Source organism: Vigna angularis, chromosome 6 (assembly GCF_016808095.1).
Source record: "Vigna angularis cultivar LongXiaoDou No.4 chromosome 6, ASM1680809v1, whole genome shotgun sequence".
In the NCBI taxonomy this organism is placed as follows: Eukaryota; Viridiplantae; Streptophyta; class Magnoliopsida; order Fabales; family Fabaceae; genus Vigna; species Vigna angularis.
In genome coordinates, this window is record NC_068975.1 from 37,664,616 (window position 1) to 37,686,352 (window position 21,737).

General features: G+C 31.1%; 3 protein-coding genes across 4 annotated transcripts; 2 read left to right on the forward strand and 1 right to left on the reverse strand.

Annotated features, from left to right (window-relative positions):
* Window positions 1-1,222: 1,222 nt before the first annotated feature.
* On the reverse strand, window positions 1,223-6,421 carry LOC108341224 (uncharacterized). 2 transcript variants are annotated; one of them, XM_017578909.2, is made up of 4 exons: window positions 6,253-6,421; window positions 5,933-6,173; window positions 3,531-3,580; window positions 1,223-1,510 (listed from the first exon to the last, which is right to left on the reverse strand). In XM_017578909.2, exons 1-4 carry the CDS (start codon window positions 6,325-6,327, stop codon window positions 1,346-1,348), a joined length of 531 nt encoding a protein of 176 aa, XP_017434398.1. In that variant the 5' UTR covers window positions 6,328-6,421; the 3' UTR covers window positions 1,223-1,345. The 2 variants fall into 2 exon arrangements, with proteins under 2 accessions (XP_017434398.1, XP_017434397.1); XM_017578908.2 differs by having other exon boundaries at window positions 5,933-6,176; window positions 6,253-6,419.
* Window positions 6,422-11,035: 4,614 nt separating this feature from the next.
* On the forward strand, window positions 11,036-16,122 carry LOC108341137 (potassium channel AKT2/3). Its single transcript, XM_017578790.2, has 11 exons — window positions 11,036-11,629; window positions 11,914-12,132; window positions 12,838-12,996; window positions 13,088-13,145; window positions 13,231-13,548; window positions 13,913-14,152; window positions 14,403-14,720; window positions 14,822-15,007; window positions 15,108-15,183; window positions 15,259-15,828; window positions 15,929-16,122. Exons 1-11 carry the CDS (start codon window positions 11,391-11,393, stop codon window positions 16,039-16,041), a joined length of 2,496 nt encoding a protein of 831 aa, XP_017434279.1. The 5' UTR covers window positions 11,036-11,390; the 3' UTR covers window positions 16,042-16,122.
* Window positions 16,123-19,300: 3,178 nt separating this feature from the next.
* On the forward strand, window positions 19,301-21,007 carry LOC108342578 (uncharacterized). The gene is made up of 2 exons (XM_017580368.2): window positions 19,301-19,735; window positions 19,956-21,007. The coding sequence occupies exons 1-2, from the start codon at window positions 19,382-19,384 to the stop codon at window positions 20,544-20,546; spliced, it is 945 nt and encodes a 314-aa protein (XP_017435857.1). The 5' UTR covers window positions 19,301-19,381; the 3' UTR covers window positions 20,547-21,007.
* The last annotated feature ends 730 nt before the right edge of the window (window positions 21,008-21,737 follow it).

The window sequence follows — 21,737 nt, forward strand, 5'->3', positions numbered from 1 at the left end:
GGTTCTTCTGAAAGTTGTAGAATGCTTGTTCTTTTGGGGGGACAATATAGATAAAGCATTCTCAGATTTTTATTTAATTTTTGATCTGTGATCATGGGTCTGACAGTTGAAATCCTCCTGGGAACCCCTTAGGCATACATGTTCCACGGAAAGTGATCAAATGAGAGGAAGTGACATGGACCCAACTAAACAATGAGATGAGATGATATGGATCCAACAAACAAAATGAGACCAACTGAAGGATGTTTGTGACTTTGCATTCGAGTTATAGATAATTTCTCAACATTATCACGCTCAGAATGACAAGATAGAAATGTGCTACCCATTGACAATCTGGAGGATTCTAACACATTTTTAAGAGGCCTTTTGATGCTTAGTGATGTAATTAAGAGTGTAATTTTATTTTAGTCATTACAAAATGTTTATTTAGTCTTAAAAAATTGTGACTGCTTCGAATAGGCATGTGCACTAGCAAAATCATTTCCAAGTACATATATTTTCTTGATCCTTTCTATTTTGAACAATTGATTTGATGCTTTTTAATGGAATTAGTCAGCTTTCAAAATTAATAGCTATTAAACTCAACTAGATGGCTGAAAAAATTTCAAATTTCAAAATTTACAAATTCTTGAGGCATTAAAAAATAATCCAAACCTTAGGGAAAAAAATGTATGCATTCTGGAGTAGCGGTGCTCAATTTGGTTTGAGGAAGATAGGCCAGCAACTGAATGTGTAAAGTAGACTTGGAGGTTGGTTGCTGCCATCTTTTCTCACCATAATTTAAATTTAAATCTTGAAGTAAAACAGAAAAGAATGCACCAAAAGAGCTTAATGGACACCTCTCAAATCATGGAAGTGCCTCCTTCTAACATCCATTGGGAAAATTCTTCCTACACACTGGTTCCATGATGTGAGAGGTAGGAAACACAGTGTGCAATAAGAATTAAAGTTAGAGGACAATGCAACACTATGGTTCCTGCACACTAGTTTTTGCCATTATGTTTCCTACCTTCAAATATAAGTTTATTCAAATATTTTTTGAGATTTAAGGTACCCGGTTTACAAGAGCCTATCAGGAAATAGTTTCACTTCTACCTTTGGAATGATGATGCCAAGTAAGAGGGCTTGTTTTAGTGTTGCTTATAGCAAATATGTCAATCTGTGGGAAGATACATGCATGGATTAAAGAACTTGAGGCTGATTAATATTTAAGTACTCAGCATTTAAAATTTATTAGCCAGCTAATATGAAATATTAAATAGTTTGAATTCAAGTACTTAACAAAAAGGCTGATTGATTGAGCAGCCCTTTATTTAATGCATACATACATAAGCATAAAAGTGCACTAGATTGACTTGAGAAAAAGTATGAATGCAGGAAGGTTATCGAGAAACAAAGTAAAAATTGCACCAAGAACAAATATCAAAATAAAAGCAAACATGATTTTAACAATATATACAAAGGTGATTGGATTGGATACGCTCCTTGCAGTACCCGGGACACCTGCAACCTGGGATAAGAAAGTCAAATAAGAGGAAAATAACTTTTGATTTTAAATAATTTGATTAAGGTAAAATAGATGTTTGCTTTTAAATAATTTGATTAAGGTACAATTTTCATTACATTTAGTTAAATAATGTTTAGTATTTTGTTCTCTCCTATTAGTGTATACTGATCTGCACGGTTAGTAGTAGTTCTAACGGTAGCGTTTGTTTTTAGGCATTGGTATTGTAGCAGTGTGGTTGGGAGCCACTCATTCTCTTCCTATATAGACCTCTCCGTATTGCGTTATCATTAATGAAATTTCTCACTCAGTCTTAAACACTAAGTTTCATTTTTTTCAAAATGCTCTATATATGTTGTCAAGAGATTGTTCTCAGCTTTCTCTCTGTCATTGAATAGCTTCTTGCAACATCCATTCATACCCATCCATTCTTGACTCCATATTCGTGTTCACCATACCCCTCAAATTGCACCACAATGCCAAGATCGTTGTTCTAAATACCAGTTGATAAAACTGATATTAGAATAGGAAAGAAAATATACGATCTTGAATTTTGTTGCCCTCCTTAAGTCCAAAATGAGGAGAAATGGAGTCAAGGAATAAGAAGAAAACTGCAGTACACAATACAATCAGAGGTTATTCGAGAGAACCTCACTCTCCAACTATCCTTCTATTTTTCTTCTAGCAAAAAGGTTCTCCTCCCAACTCTCCTGGAAGTATTTAAAATAGTTCAGATACGGCTGTACAAGCTACCTTACCTTTTGCTTCTTTTATACGATATATCAAACCTATCAAAGATCATGCTAGATGACGTCCTCAAAGAAGATGGATTCTACAAGGTTAGATGAAGCCTTCTGGGAGTATCAGACGATACTACAAGGGTAAACAAAAATCGCTAATCGATTACATCTTCTGTACCTTATTGTTCGTAATAATAGAAGCTTGCAGCAGAAAGAAGCAAGAAAAAGATCAAGAAAAACAAGTACGTCATAGTATCTTGGTTTACTTAGATAGTATCATTTTCACAGGGAACTCTCCTTTTTTAATTCAAAAATTGATCACTCAATGAATTTGATCTTCGCCCTAAAAAAACTTGGCCAGCTTGATTACTTTTAGGCATTGAAGTTACTCGACTTTCTGATGGCTCTCTACTACTCACAGTAATATATTCACGATCTTCTTCTACTAAATCCAGTATGACCAATTCTAATAGTATGTCAACTCCATTGATTTGGGGCAAAAAAATTCCAAAATAGAATTGTATTATGTTTCTGATCCTACTTTGCGTCGCTATTGACAGCTACAATATGCAATCAATGAAAGATCAGAAATTGACTAAACCACTAACAGTCTTAAATTTTTTTCTCCAACCCCTAGAATCACACTAAGAAGCAATTAAGAGGGTCCTTAGATATCTCCCAGTTTCAATTTCGCCATTGCTTAACATTTACAGCCAGAATCTACTCACTACTCTCCAAATTCAATGTTACTGAGACACTGACTGGGCTTCCAATTACAATGATCACTGGTCAACCTACAGTGTCATTTTGCTTTGGCCTAATCTAATCTCCTGGTAGCACAAAAAGCAAACGGTTGTGGCCACCTCTACTGCAGTTGAATAGTTTACCCATACTGTAGCTCCCACATAAATCTCGTCAATTGAAACAGTCTCCTAAGCTTCAAGTTTCTGCCACACTAGCTCCTACCAATAAACTGGAATTAGAAGTCAATCTCGGTTTCTGGAATTAAAAAGCAAATTATCTCATCCTACCTGAGCTTGAGAGAGGATTATTAGTGTATACTGGTCTGTATAAAACACCCCAGCTATTGTACAGCAGACGACTGATTGTCAGCTGCTATTGATCAGTTAGTATTAGTTTTAAGTTATAACAATTGCATCTTAGGTTTTGCTATTGTAACAGTGTTCTGATGACCTATATATATTGTTGTCTAAGAATAATGTGTAATATATATATATATGGGCAAAATTTACATAGTACTTCCTTCAGTTTAAAAATAAACTTACTAGCCCCGGTGCCTGCATTCTCATCTGTTGAAATTCTCCATTCCTCACTTCTGAAAACAACAAAACAGAACGTTTAAATAATTATACATTCTTTTTACTACCATACCCATTCATAAAATTAAAACATACTGACATGATAAATTGCTTTCCACATTCCTCGGGTTAAATTTTGTTTTACATGCAAAATCTTTTAATTCGTTCTTATGAAACGACACTACGTCTCTTTTAGTTACAAATACTACTAACCTGCTTTTAGACCCTAACAAGAATAGCTTCACTTAAAAATCAACTTTAACCGAAATCAATTTCATTCAAAATAAATTTTGCTAATGCTCACCCAAATACTCTGTTATAGTTATAGAAATAAGGAATTGGTCCAATATAATTAGAAATATGGTTATAATTATAAAAGTAAGGAGTTGATCTTATATAATCAAGAATATTTAGATTATATGACTTGTTATTCTAATAACACCATATTTAATCTCTTTCCTAACATTGTCAATCTTCTTCCATCACTACCAGATGACTCTGCCATAACTAAAGTGCTTCTTCTGCTACTGGTATAATGTGACTCACAACCTACTGATATTCTAGTACGGGATCCATCTTGATAATGATATAATGGAGGTCATGCCTAATCCTTCCTTGACACCATTTCCCGTACTGAATCCATTCTCATCGGAAAATGATGGACCTATTGTCATTCGTAAAGGTATTATACTTATAACCCTTCTGCCTACTATACAAACCTCAGTCATCATAGGTATTTTGTCCTCGTTATCTTCTATTCCTTTTCCTATGTCTCCAGGTGAAGTTTTATCTCACGTAGAGTGGTGGCAACCAATGATTGATGACATGTGTGCCCTTCAAAGTAGTGGTACTTAGGAGTTGGAATGTTACGAAGTGATGACAGGGTGATGTTGATCATTCTTTGTTCTATTGTTATTCTCTCCAAGGATCTATTTCTCTCATTGTATATGTGGATGACATTGTCATCACAGGTAATGACAAGGAGGGTATTGCATAATTAAAACAATATATTGCTCAAAAGTTCCAAACAAAGATCTTGGACACTTTAGGTATTTTCTTGGTCTAGAAGTAGCACAATTCAAGAATGGTTTGATGATATCTCAATGAAAACATGCTCTAGACATTCCAGAAGAAACAAGAATGATAAATGCTAAGCCTGAAGAACACCAATGGATCCAAATATTAAATTTGTAATTGACTCAGGAGAACCTTTTTCTGATCCTGCAAGGTACAGAATGTTAGTTGATCCTAATTACCTCATTATGACTCATCCTGACATCACTTTGCAAAGTGAGTGTGGTAAGTCAATTTTTAAACTCTCCTTGTCAACATCATTGAGATGTAGTTGTACGGATCCTAAACTGTATTAAGAAGGCTCCTAGAAAATGAATCATTTATGAAAATATGGAAAATACTCATTGTTGGGTATTCTGACACTAACTGAGCATGGTGACCAAGTGGTAGACACCCGAATTCAAGATATTGTGTTCCTGTTGGATGTAATTTAATATTTGGAAAAAAATAAGAAACAAAATGTTGTGGTAAAGTCAAGTGCAAAATGTTGTGAACTCATGTGGCTAAAACAACTCATAAAACTTAAATTTGGAGAAATTTCCGAATGCACCTTGTATGTGACAACATTACATATTGTTTGTAATCCTGTCTTTCATTACAACAACATTACATATCGTATGTAATCCTATCTTTCATGAAAGACCAAACGTATCCACCAAGTCTCCAAGAGAACCACTTAATGGTTATATTTGCAATAAGTTAGATACATAAACTTGAAGGAGAATATTATAATTATAGAAATAATGAAATGATCTTATATAATCACGAGTATTGCTAGATTTTATATATATATATATATATATATATATATATATATATATATATATATATATATATATATATATATATATATATATATATATATATATATATATATATATATATATATATATATATATATATATATTACCATAAAATATGATATTTTTATTACTAGAAAAATCAAATCTTCTTTATTTATTATATTAATATTATTTTTTTAATATAAATAAAGCAGTCATATTTGAGAAACGCTCGATTTTAGGTCAATATTTTTGTTTTTTAGGATGCACGTTAGCGATATCAATAACATCATATACTTGGTATCTTCCTTTTTCATTTTGTTGAGCTTGGAGAACAAATAACTGAATAATTTTCTGAAAATCTACTTAAAACATGTAGGAAAAACTTTTCCGAAAATACTTTAGAAGAGAAAAATAAGAATAAAAAGGTAATTCTCATAAACTAAAATTATCATTGCAACATCAATGTTTGGTAAGCGAGGTCCTAAGAAACAAAGAGCCTACTGTACTTGCCTGAAGAAAGATCAGTGAGGGTTACAGTTTGGAGTTTCCAACCATCACCAAAGTCAGAAAGAAATGATGTGGGGCCAAATGCGATGGGTTCTTCTCCATCCTTCACTGCTTCTATGTGCGACGCAGGCACCACCTTTCCCTTCAACTTCCGATTGATAAGTGCCACCGCAAACCCCGCGTCGGTCCCCATCGCGAACCGCCGTTTCATCCCAGAACTTGCGCAATTAACCTCCACGTACTGCTGCTGTTCCGTTTCCACATATCAGAATCAAATTGAATCACTATGGACGTTAACATAATCAGAGAGAACAAGAGAGTACAGGAGTTGGTGGAGGAGTTCTCCGCCGTGGGGGTGACGGCGACGGTGACGGCGACGGTGACGACTGATTAGCCATTTTTGTTCCGTGTTTCTCACACCCACTTTTGTTATTTGGGAATTAGTTTTGGATCGTAAATGCCTGACATACTCTAACCTCTTTTTTATTTTCTTTTTCTTTTAGGGATTATTTCTGTCTTCCTTGTAAATCTTTTTGTGAAATAGTTATATTTTTCCTTTTTTTTTCTCCATTCATTTTTTGTTTATTCCTCACATTTATATTTGTATTATTAATTCAACAAACTTAAATTTCTTTAAATTTCATATTACCATAAAATTATAAATATTATTAATTCAACCATCTTAAAAAATATGTTCAACACATGTATTACTTATTTCTAAGTTAAAACCTACTTATATTTATTTAAATTCCATCTTAAAATTACTACAAATATTAATTCATAATACAATATATTATAAATAGTTAAAAAAATACGTTATTTAAATTCCATCTTAAAATTACTAAAATTATTAATTCATAATACAATATATTATAAATATTTAAAAAATATATCACACTTGCATTTACGTTAATAATAATAATAATAATAATAATAATAATAATAATAATAATAATAATAATAATAATAATAATAATAATAATAATAATAATAATAATAATAATAATACAAGTTAGAAACCACAAAACCAGACTTATGAATTCTAAAATTAATATAATTTGCAGAAGCGATTAAAAGTATAATGTCGAATTATCAATTTACTATAATTGAATTTCATTCTCTTGACGTCATAAAAAATCTTAAATATAACAAATGAAAGGAGCTCTGAGTGACAATTGAGAAGAAAAACAGAGTATGTGAAATAGCTGTTTTTTATGTCATTACTAAGTTAATAAATATGATATGAAATATATACTAACGATTCAATAATATCATTTAAAACAAGGGTAGGTGTATGCATTAAGTTCAAGGGCCACACTTTTTTTTGTTTTATTTCAACATACTACATAATATTTTACTCTCATAAAAATAAAAATATTTAATAATTTATTTAATGTTTTTACTAGTTCCAACATTCATTGACAGAGTCAACATAACCAAAAATAAATGAGGAACTTTATTTTCATCGAAGAGTTAACATACAATTTATTACATGTTGTCGGCAAAACCAATTATAGCGTGTCTTTGAATCAATGGATCACTCAAATGCTCTTATCCTTTTTTTAGTTAATCAAAATCATTAATACGACCAAAATACGTAAAGATAAGAATAATTTGTTTATCAAGTTTATTATATTTTATATTTAGTTTAGTTCGTCACCTAGTAAAGTAGACGTCTTCAATTCATATAGTTGTTTAATCAGTTTCAATTATATGGTCTAATGAATATATTTTTAGTTACTTATTTTTTTATTATAATTTTCTTATAGAAAAGAAAATGGTTATCTTCAGGTTAAAAAGATGGTATTTTAAGAAATTAGTTGACAACTTCAACAATTTATTATCGAAATATTGATAAAAATTGAGAAGAAAACTATCTGTAAAAAGAACAACGGAAATTTAAACAGTTAAGAATTTAGAAAATATTTATAAATTTTTAGCTCTTAAATAAATTTCTAAACGCATATTTATAAGTTTTTGAGTCCATAAATAGAAATAAAGAAGATAAGATTAATTACCAAGTATTTGAAATTTGTTCTGATAAAAATATAATACACCCTTGTTGTTTAAATATTCAGGTGATAATAGAAATATTTCCGTATTATAATTGTAATTAACTTGTAATTATTTATATTTTATGTAAAAGAGAGTTAATGATGTATAGAAAAATAATTTAACAATGATTTTGTTCAATATATGAAATGATTCTTTTATTATTGTCTTTGTATTATTATTTTATTTAGTGGATGTATCAATTGGACAGTTTTTTTTTTTTGGACATAATTTAATACTTAATACAGAACAAGATCCTTGTTGTCAGATTAAAATTACATGTCCCAAATTTCGTGTTTTATTCTTAACTTAAAAGTACAATAATCTGTTTACATTTCGTGATAAAATATTATTTTAAAAATTACGCAATAGATGAAAATAATATTAATAAAGGAATAAATAAATAGAATATTTATTTCAAAGAAAAGTATACTTGAAAAAAATGAAGAAAATATTATTTTTCATAAGGCGTACCTTATCGTATATTTTGATGTGACATGGTCACAATACAGTTATGTAAAAAGATGAAATAAAATTATGTCTGATAAGACAATAGAAGTTATTATTTTTCTTCTAAATATGTTATTAAACATTAATTTACATATATATAAATATTTTTTTAGTCAAAAGAATAATTTAGTAGATGATGTGAATGTGATAAAAGATATGGTCGGTTAGTTTACGACCTTGGATTGGTGGGTGTGTCACAACATACAATGACTACTACTACTTTCTACATATATTTATGGCACTATAAAATAATTAATTACCTCAAAATTGTCAAAAAGATAAATTAATATATAATTCATCAAAATAATATTGAAATCAAGTTTAAGTATATTAGACTGGTTATTATATTTTTACATAAAATATTAAGAAGAATATTATTTAACTTATTATCATATTTTAAATTATTAGTATAATAATAAAATTATGTTAAATTTTTAATATTCTTTTCATTAATTCTACGATTATATTTGTTAAATAAGTTAGAAGTGAGATAATTAATACTCATTTTCTCTCACAAGTGATATAATATAATTTAAGAAATCTTAAAAATAACTTGAAAGAAACAAAATATTTAAATTATCTTATATTTCGACTCGTAAAACTATTAGATAGAGAAATGATATTGTTATACACATAAAATTTTTATATTTATTTAAAAGTATTTTTTCTTTTTTTAACTTTTCTTTTGAATATAAAAGTTTATTTTGTATAACTATTTAATATTTTTAACTGTGTCAAATGTAAAAATATATTATCTTACCTAGAACTGTCAAAGCGGGTCACCCGGCCTGATCCACCACGAGTTAGTCATTTAGTGAGTCAACTCAATCCGACTCATTTATTAGCGAGTCAGAAAAATTTGAACCTGACCCACCATGGGTTGGTGGGTAAACGGGTTGACTCATTGACTCACTTAATTACAATCTATTTTTAAATATAAAAAATTGTAAACTTTCTATAATTTAAATCTAAACAAATTTCACTTTGAAAATAAGGAACTTAAATAATTTTTTCAAGCAAAAACAAAATAATAAATATTTTTTTATAAAATTAAAATTAAATTTTAATAAAATAAAATTAGGTACGTGGATTGATGGGTCAACCCCCATGAATCGGGTTTAAATCTGACCCACATAGATACAATCTTTTCAAACTCAACTCGACTGGCAGATTGTGACTCATTTTAACATCTCTAATCTTACCATTACTCTATCTATTAAATATAATAAATACAATAAGAATAAAACTAATTAAAAATTCATTTGAAAGAGAATATTGAGGTGAATATGCATAGCTTTAATTTAGAATAAATTTGATTTGTTAATTTAATTTGAAGAAATGTGTTGATGGATGGTTAGTGAAGTTGGAAGAAGGTGCTAAGGAAAGTGGAGAATTTGAATTTTGTGAATTGTGATTGGTCTTCGAATATTGTTTTCTCATCTTATCAAAATAACTGGACCAATATACTTTACGTCGCTAACTTCTCTTCATCTTCATGCAACACATTTCTTCCACAAAATTAAAAAAACATGCTTGTGGAATATTAAACAATCATTCAACAACATCATGCTAAAAAAAATAGTATTTAATCTTAAAAAAAAAAGATAAAATTTCATCATAAAGAAAAAAGCTTTTTTTTTTCTACACTTTAAATGTTAATATGGCTAAAGAATTTTCACATTCTATATTTCTTTTTGGGTAAGTGAAATTTGTCAAAATGAATCCATGTAAAAGTAAAAGTTAAGTCAATTCAAAGTCTCCTATAAGTCCAATTTGTGGACACTAACCCAAAAGTTTGAATGTGTAATAATATATTAAATTTTGTACATTTATTTAATATTATTTTCTTTTAAATATAAAATTTTATTATTTTTATGACTATTTTATTTTTATAATATATATCAAATGAAGGTAAGTAAGTATTAGTTCATCATTTAATAAAAATATTGTTTTATTCATGTAAAAGAAAAATGATAATTTGATATATATAAATTTTTTACATTTGACATATTATTTTTTATAGAGAAATGATAATATGACATAATTTCACATTCATTTTATACATAATACAAGAATAAAATAATCATAAAAATATAAATTTTTGTATTTTTAAAAAAAAAATAATATCAACGGAAAAAATTTATGTATCTCAAATAATATTTTTTTTATAACCGTCCTATTTTTATATTGTATATCAAATAAACGTAAAAGTGTTTCATATAATATTACTATACAGTTAAAACCAAGACACAAACCAGTGAAATTCTTGCACTGCACCTGAAGCATGATAATTTCCTGCTGGTCACAAACTTTGTACGTGTTTTTCTTTGAGTCAATAATATTATTCTTACCTGTCAAACCTTATTTCACATCAGAAAACGATGCTACAATTATATGAGAGAGGAAGAGAGAAGGAAAGTGGAGGTTTCACTGCTCTGTACCACACTTTTCCATTTCGATCTCACAAAATCACCATACAAATCATAAACACATTATCATCAAACTTTTCCTAGACACAGATCTCCAACTTCTGATAAACCACAGATAAACTGAATAAGAATAACTGCAATAAAACCACTTTCCAACTTACAAACACAACATCATTAACCAACAAAATGTGTTGTACCATTACAAGCATTAACCATCAAGACCACATTTTTCTGGCTCACCATTCATCATTAGTGCTTCACTTCCTATTCTCCCACATCCATCCACAATAATATCATCATCATAAATGCTCTTGCTCATTATGTTGAGCTTGCCCTTTCATTCTATCCTCCTCTAACAAACCTTTTCCTTACATTCTACTCTAATCTCTTTCTCTATATCCTTCTCTCCTTCAGAGATACACACTTGCTCTTTCTCAAAATCCACCAATATCTTGTCTTGATTCTGTAAAATGGAGGGGAATTTCAGTTCCCATAATCCTCAACTAGCTTCTATCTTGAAGGAGAGTTACAGTAAGCAGGAGCATGATCATTCAGGGGAGGAGCATCATCTCAAAGAAGAAGATTATATGTCTACATCTTTCAATCTGAGGAATATTTCTAAGCTCATTCTTCCCCCACTTGGTGTTTCAAGCCAGAATCCTGTTAACTCAAAAGGGTGGATCATATCACCAATGGATTCCAGATACAGGTAAAGCCACGATTTTGAAAAACCTTGTGTGTTTTTCGAAGTTGGTTTTGTCAAATGTTTGTTGGACAGTACACGTACGATATATATCAGCTTGTTGAAGTTTTTGACTTTCAAGTTCTTAACTCAGTAAGCCTTTAAATTGTTTGATTCTTCATAGAACTTGGTTTGAAGCACATATGTATTGATTTTGACTATAATTAGCTTCAAGAAGAGAATATTATGTATGATTGGTGTTGACAAATTTAAGGGGATTAAATTCTTCATTTTGGTTTATGCATGTGCAGGTGTTGGGAGAGTTTTATGGTTCTTCTGGTAGCTTATTCTGCATGGGTTTATCCCTTCGAAGTTGCTTTCATGCACAAATCTTCTAACATGAAAATCTATGTAGCGGACACTGTTGTTGATATTTTCTTCGGTATTGACATTGTTTTGACATTCTTCTTGGCTTACATTGATCGAACAACTCATCTACTGGTTCGAGACAAGAAGAAGATTATAGTAAGGTTAGTGAATCACTAATCTTTGTCTCATTCTGTTGCAGAAACCAAGTTTGGCAATTTCTAACTTCTGCTTTATTTCCACATTTTGATGTAAACGCCTAAAATAATGGATGGTTAAACTTTTCCAGCGCATCTATGGTATACAAAAATGGGCGAGAGCAATCATTACTATTTTGTGATTCTAAAGAATTTGAAACTGGGCGTGTGAAGTAAAAGTAGCATCAGTTTATTGTAATAAAAAGTTAAAAAAGTTCATTCACCAAATACTATATAATATCATGTTAAGAGAGAGTAAGAAAGAACTCGATTCGGTATAACATGTAAATATTCTCTCTCCCTAATGGATTCTGAATTTGCTTCCAAATTACAATTCCTTTTTGGAGATAGGCCTAACTTCCACGGAAGTTTGATAACTTTGATTCGTGTTAGACCAACTTTTAAAGGGTTGGCTTTGAATGATCAAATTCAACCAGATAAAGGTCTTTGTTGCAAATTCGATAACGGATGCACCTGGTTCGAAGTATAAAAAATAAATGAGTACATAACAGAAAGTAAAAAACTGGGTCCAGTATTTAAAGCAATGAGAAGTGGTGAATGATTTTTGCATCACTTTAATATTCATAACTTTGGATCATGTAGCTAGCTATAAGGTGTGATTGTTTTGCAAAGTAAAGGAAAATGATGACAGTGTTAGAAATGCTGTGACAGATACTTGTCTACATGGTTCGTGATGGATTTGGCATCAACCATACCATATGAGGCACTTGGGTATTTGTTCACTGGAAAACGCAAAGTGGGTCTTCCATACTTCCTCTTGGGCCTGCTTAGATTTTGGAGAATAAGACGAGTCAAGCAATTCTTCACAAGGTTTTCCCTTTTTCCTTTTCTCATTATCCAATCTGCAACTGGGTTGCGTTCTTTATGTATTGATATTGATCTAGCTGCATTCATTTGCCAGGCTTGAGAAAGACATCAGGTTCAGCTATTTCTGGGTCCGATGTGCTAGGCTTCTTTCAGTATGTATATGTATTTATCTTTGACTAGATGAGATAAACCACAGAATGTTTTTAATGTTGATGCATTTGTGTGAAACTGGTGCAGGTAACCCTTTTTTCAATTCATTGTGCTGGATGTCTGTATTACATGCTAGCTGATCGTTATCCCCACAAAGGGAAGACATGGATTGGAGCTGTGAATCCAAACTTCAGAGAGACAAGCCTTCGGATCAGATACATTTCTGCCATGTACTGGTCCATCACTACCATGACCACTGTAGGTTATGGAGACCTTCATGCCGTCAACACCATGGAGATGATCTTCATTATTTTCTACATGCTCTTTAACCTTGGCCTAACTTCTTACTTGATCGGTAACATGACAAATCTTGTTGTCGAAGGAACTCGTCGAACCATGGAATTTGTAAGTATTGTTCTACATTTGTCGTGTACATGCATTAAAAGAATCGTTTATATGGGTTATGGAGTTGGAGATTTTGTTACCGTGTTTGTGTTAAATGATGATTTTCTGTCAGTTAGTTATTTCTGTTAAAAGTTTCATACTATGTTTTTCTCAGTTAGTTGTTTCTCAAGATATAAAGACTGTGAATCTTGCTTGTAATGGCATAGAATAGTCTTTTCTGCTAAAGTTCTTGATCTCTTACTTTCTACTCCATGTTTTATGCTTTCTTCAGTTCAGATTGTTGACCACTTAAAGAGCACTTATCATGATGATGCTGCAAGAATCATACGTAACTGTGATGTAATAACTTCCATTATCTGTGCAGAGAAATAGCATTGAGGCAGCATCAAACTTTGTGTGCCGAAATCGGTTGCCTCCGAGGTTAAAAGAACAGATCTTGGCGTACATGTGTTTGAGATTTAAGGCAGAGAGTTTGAATCAGCATCAGCTTATTGAGCAGCTACCAAAGTCTATTTGCAAAAGCATCTGCCAGCACTTGTTTTTTGAAACTGTGGAGAAAGTCTATCTTTTCAAAGGCGTATCAAAAGAAATAATTTTGTCCCTGGTATGAAACTAAACATGATTCTAACCGTTGTAATGTAATGTAAGATTTAAGTCTAATCACATAAGAGATTTATATCATTTTGTATTCAAAATCTTAAGATAATGGATTAATGAGTCTTTTACCTTTAAACAATGATCTACTTTTTTATTTATATCTAACGTGGGACTTGGACTCACGTTTGGATTCCCAACACATAAATCAAGCATTGTGCAAGTAAATTGATGGGATGGGATGAATTGTTGATGTGCAGGTTGCAAAAGTGAAGGCAGAGTACATACCACCGAGAGAGGATGTTATCATGCAAAATGAAGCACCAGATGATATTTACATTATTGTGTCTGGAGAAGTGGAGATCATAGATAGTGTGATGGAGAAAGAGAAAACTTTAGGGACTCTGCATACTGGGGACATGTTTGGAGAGGTTGGTGCCCTTTGTTGTAGGCCTCAGAGCTTTACCTACAGAACCAAGACTCTTACACAGCTCCTGAGACTGAAAACCAACACCCTTCTAGAATCAATGCAGATTAAAAGAGAAGACAACATACAAATACTCAAAAATTTTCTTCAGGTGAAGTGCTACTATCTTGGCTTGTGGTTTGTGAGTTACAACTGTTAATGCTTATGGTTGGTTTCAATTCTAAAATATAAGAAACTGTGATGCAAATGCAGCATTTCAAGCAGATTAAGAATCTGAGTATCAGAGATTTGATGGTGGAGAATGTGGAAGAAGAGGATCCTAACATGGCTGTGAACTTGTTAACTGTGGCCAGCACAGGCAATGCTGCTTTTCTTGAGGAGCTTCTGAGAGCAGGTTTGGATCCTGACATTGGAGACTCTGAAGGGAAAACTCCATTGGTATGTTCTTGTCTAATATTGATATTCTTATTCAATCTTTTGTATATTTCTTTCAACAGTTGCTAGAGATTTATTTGTCAAAACTACAACTGTTGTGCAGCATATAGCAGCATCAAATGGGCATGAAGAATGTGTTAAAGTGTTACTAAAGAATACATGCAACATACATATAAAAGGTACAACATACCTAAATTTCCATCTTAATGGTATCTCATTTCCATGTACTAATTTACATTAGCATAAATTTGCAGACATGAATGATAACACTGCAATGTGGGGTGCTATAGCATCAAAACATTACTCCATATTTCGACTTCTATTCCAGTTTGCTGCTCTCTCAGACCAGAACACAGCAGGTGATCTTCTGTGTACAGCCGCCAAAAGAAACGAATTAACAGTGATGGCAGATCTTTTGAAACAAGGATTAAACGTTGACTCTAAAGATCGTCATGATGCAACAGCAATCCAAATTGCTATGAAAGAAAATCATGTGGAAATGGTTAAGTTGCTTGTCCTGAATGGTGCAGATGTATCTGATGTACATAGTCATGAATTTTGTCCATCCACCATGACTGAAATGCTGCATAATTGTGAAGTTGGACATAGAATTAATGTAATTGAGTTTATGCCGGATGAAGTTGCATCAAAAGGGAAACATCAAGAGGAGGAACATATTGGAGAAACAAGATATGATGGACCAAAGATTGCTAGAGTAAGCATATATAGAGGTCATCCTGTAGTGAGAAGAGAAAAAGGTATCATGCAAGCTGGGAAGCTAATAAGGATGCCTAATTCATTAGATGAACTCAAAAAAATTGCAGGTAAAATTCCAGATTTCCATCAAATTAAGAAAATCTCCAGCAATAAAAATTTAAACCCATTTGTTTATTTATTTGATTGTGTATGTATGTTCTTCAACAGGTGAAAAATTTGGGATTGATGCGAAAGATGCAATGGTGACAAATGAAGAAGGAGCAGAAATAGACTCCATTGATGTGATTAGAGATAATGATAAACTTTTTTTTGTTGACTGAGCTGAGATGCAAAGATGTCAAGTGTAAATAAATGATCTTGCACAACAGATTTACATGCAAAGACGCATTGTTCTGTTTTTACCACCTCTTAGGAGTTAAAATCTAAAATTATAATTAGTTAAAATATTTTTATATATAAAAGTCATAAATTTATTATCTATGACTACATACTATAAAAAATATCCACCACTAATCAATATTTTAGTTTAAATATGTTTTACGCACTTATTAATATTGTCATTTTTAATATCTGTAAAATATTTTTGTTACTTTTTTAAATTCATGGTATTTCTTTTTTAGTTCTTATTGTTGACTGTATTTAATTGAGTACTAAAAATAGTAAATGCTAATTTCGGTAATGAATGATTTTTAAATTAAGATAGTCAAACTATTTTGAACTTTATAACTAATTTAAGTAATGTATTTAGTTTCTTTTATGAAAATGATAATTACATATAATTTATCTTCAATTTTTAATGTTATATATATATATATATATATATATATATATATATATATATATATTTTATATCATTTTACAAAAATAATCATTACTTTTTATCACAAAAATATATTTTAATTTTTAAGTAATTGTATATAATTTCAGTTTTATAATTATATATGCGTACCATTTCATATCAAAGAATGAATAATAACAAGATGTTAATCATATTATGAAAAGAGTAGTTTTGAATCGTCTAACACACAAAAATAAAAAGGTAATGGTGATTTATTTTATATTATATAACTTTTAGTATATAATAATGAATAATTCTAAAAAAATTGAAAAGCATTTATTATTTTTGTCTCTATAAATAACTACATTTTTTAATCAATGGTATTTTGTCTGTAAATTATATAAAGAAAATATATAGAAATATATCTTTTATATAGTTCTTGAGAATTTTCTTTACCTAAATAACCAAGAGTCTCACGCAGTTCTTGAGACTGGAGAATAGACTAAAAGGGATACAAATACTCAAAATGAAGTGTGTGCTATCACTAAAAGAAGAATCATTAAATAGTAATTAATTTTAAAAATTAAAATAGTTATTACATAGATTAAGTTAGATAATATTTTATAAACTAAAAATTAAGTATATTAATTTATGAATTAGATATTTTCTAATATTGTTTAGCCACTAAGCGCGAAGACCAATATTCATATTCTTATTCCCTACTTTATATACTTCTTTAAATTAAATAATGAAAATTTGACACATTATAACAAATTAAATTCCACTTGAGTTATCAATTTCTATTTGTAGCCATTGATTTACAATATAATTTAATTTGTAATCCCTCAATTTCTAATTGTCATTATTTTATGACTTCTCAAAATTGAGTTATTTATTTATAAAACTATGGCAGAATAGATCAGGATGATTTGGTTTGTATTCTTTCCCATAAAAAATAAATAAATAAAAAAAGACAGTTACAGTAATCAGAACATAAGCAGAGCTGGAAGTTTTATAGGAAAGAAATTAAAAAGAATAACCTTTCAATGTCTAATAAGCACATAAGTACCTGAAAGTTCTTCATTTGACCATTGCAAAAACACTGTCTCAAACATGCAAATCATTATTATCTGATTTGGAATCCATGAGAATTTTCAAGAGTCTAAGACATGAACAAATCTACACATGAATGTTGCAAGAGATATCATCCTAATAAATAAAAAATTGAATGTTCTTTTATGCCAGAATCAAGGAACTAGTTACTGAAACTATCCATATATTTGCAGATAACAATGACTAAGTGATATATATATATTTAATTTAGATGCCCTTAACAAAGAATATATGATTAACAAGTAGGTGAAATTTTATAATACAAGATCACATTGATTAATATTTCAATACTTGATATGGTATCCTTTAAGGGCTGCATTTACCCTTAAAACCGGGCTAATCAAAAGGAAAGAGAGATTAAAGTGTTGTTCTTTGTAGATATACTTTGATTCTCTATGTTCTTAAATTCTGCAATGATTTGGTGAAATAAACCAAAGAGAAGATGAAGCTTGCATTAATTTAGTGATATGCATGTTTTTGTTCCATTCTAAACTTAGCTCTGAATCTTTCTCTTTCCTTGTTAAACGTCTTTTGAGATGTGAAATGATGATTTTTGTTTCCATTAGCAAACTCATCAGTGAGGATTTTAGGGTGAGTTTGACTTGATTTGCTCCTCCAGATAAAGTGAAGATGATGAGCTTCCAGCTGGCAGATTTTGTTTGCAATAATAATAATAATAATATCAGTAACACAAAACATAAAAGAAATGGTTAGAATTCTAATCACAAGTCTAAGTTTTACATAGAAATAAATGAACGAGAAAGTTGAGTATTATATATAATTTATTAATATATTTTTTTTAAAGTTTTTTTATAAAGAGTAGTCTCAATCACTCGTGTTATTGGATTCAAATTTCATTAATATTATATTTATTAATCTTTTTTATAATTTATTAATACGTTTTCTTTAGGTAGTTTTCTTTAATATTATATTTATTAATCTTTTTTATAATTTATTAATACGTTTTCTTTAGGTTTTTGATAAAGAGTAATTGTTTGGATTCAGATTTCATTAGTATTATATCTATTTAGTGAATCTCCTCCAAAACATATACATTTGAATTCACAAGAATAGTTTGAAAGATGTTTGACATTATATATAATATTTCATGCAAACGAGTGTGGTTTAATTTAATGCTCCATATAGAATGTTGGGTCCTAAAGGAGAAAGAAGAATCTGCATAGTAATGTGTAAAATACTCAGAGCACACACAACCCTATCATTCACTTCTCTTTTCAAAAGAACCAAAATGGAACTATGCACAACTTTCTTTAAGAAAACAAAACCAAAAAGGTGCAGAAAGAGGATAAGGAAGAAGCACTCAATCCAAAAGGGAACCAAATCAAAATGGAAAAATGAGAAGCAGAATCTCAGTCAAAGTAGTCAAACTTTAACCTCCAAGAAACACAATCCAACATATCGTATATGAACAACTCCAAGATTGTTCATATTCCTTTCTACCATAACGAACACCAAGTTATAGTCCTTGAAGGAATAACAAACAAGACACAAAAAAGTTGTCAGGTTAATTCCAAGGAAACTTTATTACCTTATTTTATCTTTCTCTCTCTCTCTCTCTGTCACAAACAAAACAGCAGATTCCCAATCATCCCTTCCACTGTTTGGGAAACAACCATAATTGCACCCAACAGGACCCTTTCACCATAGAAACCTGAGCTCCTAAGCTACGTACCCACACTCGTTTGAAAGGCTTAATCTTGCAATTATATATATCCATCAATCTCCATCAACTTTCCCTCACCTATTGCATGATGGGCACTAACTCTTCTGTCACTGGCTTCTACAACTTGCTCACACAAGGACTCAATGAACTCCACCAATCCTTCCTTTCTCCCACTTTCATGTCCTTTCAATTCCTTTCACAGGTCATCTCTTCTCTCCAGTCCTTCCATTCTCAGCTCACCATTTTGGTCCGGAAGCTTCGCTTGCCTGTTGGAGGCAAATGGTTGGATGAATACATGGACGAAAGCTCGAGGCTTTGGGATTCTTGTCATGTTCTCAAATCAGCCATTTCTGGAATGGAGAGTTATTACTCGGCTGCCTCTAACATAGCTTCTTCTTTGGATGGTTACCATCATTTCACTCCCGAAATTGCACGCCAGGTTGGTATATATACGTATACTTATACTTGCCCACATCACTGATATTACATATGCATGTGTGGTTTGATTCAGAACATAAAGCTTGCTTAACAAGTCTGGAATCTAGCTCAGACAAAATTACCTCGGATGATGTTCTTGTTCTCTTGTATGTGGTGTGCGATACGAAAGAAAAGAAAAAAAGGAAACTTGTTTGATGGGTCTGTTGTTGTCTGTGATGCAGGTTGTTCGGGCAATAAATGTTTGTCAAAGGGAGATTCTAGGATTGGAAGAGGAAAACAAGAGCTTGATGGAAACAAGGATTGAACCGTTGTCTCAATGTTTGATTCAGAACATCTCAATGGAATCGAAGTTGAATGGATTCAGTGGATTCCGAGGGGTTCTGTATGCAATGAGGAGTGTTAGCTCACTGCTTCTGATGATTCTGCTTTGCGGGCTTGCGTATTGTTGGTCCTCCTCTTGCTTTCACCAAGGGTACGAGGAAGACATGGTTTTTGGATCTGGGTTTATGGTTTCAATGGCCATATTGCAGCAGAAAGTGGCAGAGGAGATAGACCAGACAGAAGGGCAGCCAGGGATTCTGCTGTTCGAGTTCCAACAAGCAAAGAGCGCCATGGAAGAACTGAAAGTTGAATTGGAGGGAATAGCAGGTTACGAAGAACATTCTGAGATCCAACAAAAAGTCGACAACGTCAAGAGTTGCTTTGGTTTGTTGAGATGTGGGGTCGACACTATAGCGGGGCAGCTTGATGATTTCTTTGATGAAATAGTAGAAGGAAGGAAGAAGCTTTTGGACATGTGCAGCAATAGGTAGAAAGAAAGAAAGAGAGAAAATGGATAGCAGAAGAGGGAAAATAATTGTTAAAAGACCAAACAGTGTCATCTAATCATCCCCTTTTTTATGCATTAAACTTTGTTCTTTTATTTTATTTTATTTTATTTTATTTTATTTTTGAAATTCCCTTATTGATAGTGTATTGATTGATCATTGATTAGTGAAAGCTAGACTATTTGTTAAGCCTTGAAGAAGTTTGAGATTTGCAAGAATGTGATTCTTGCTTTGAAGAAAAGCAACATTACTACTATTCAGTATTATTCTTCCATAAGAAACCAGAATACTGAGAAGCTGGTGGCTTCATGAGAAAGAAACAGCTTTCTGTGTTTGCACAGATTTAAAGAAAGTGCCAAAAAATTCCAAAGATGGTATTTTGATAAAGGGCTACTTTTTCTTTATTTTATTTTTTTGTTTTATTTTTGGGTTAAATTATGCTTTTTCTTTATCTGCTTGATCAGAAAGCAGATGGCATATCTCAGTTGTTCATTTAAAATATACCTCTGGAGTCAATGAGAATCTTTCTGAGAAGCAAACATCAGTTATATTGTATTCTGTTTCTGTTCATTGTATCACGGTTTTGTATGGTAATGGTTCTGAAAAGTTATTCAAAAGAAAAGAAAATGAAATGATTATTTCACTTAACTAAATTTTTACGTTCATTTGAGACACTGTTCTTAAAATAATATAAAACTATATATTTTTATAATCATCATCTTATCTTCTATGTTAAATGAACGTAAGAATCTATCTTAGTGTCGTTACTTCAAAACAAATCCTTGTTATATTATCGTTATACTATGTGTCAAATGAACACGTATGAATGTAAGAATCTATTTTACTTTCGTTACTTCAAAACAAATCCTTCACATGTTGTGAATTTTGTGTTGGTTGCATAACATTGCTTAACCATTTTGGTTTTAGGTGCTTAATTTTAACATGATTTGGTCTAGAATAGGTAGCAGTGAAAGCAGATTTACACATTGGGTCCAGAATGGAACTTTGAAACATATGACTGAAATGATTACATTGGTATATAGTATTGACTTTTAAAAAGGGGCTTTGTAATTATAACCAAAGGGAAACAAAAATTGTACGGCAAACAAATGTGATGTAGGCTTTCCGCAAATTAAAGTAAAGGTTAACAGTACACAATCCGACATGGTTAAGACA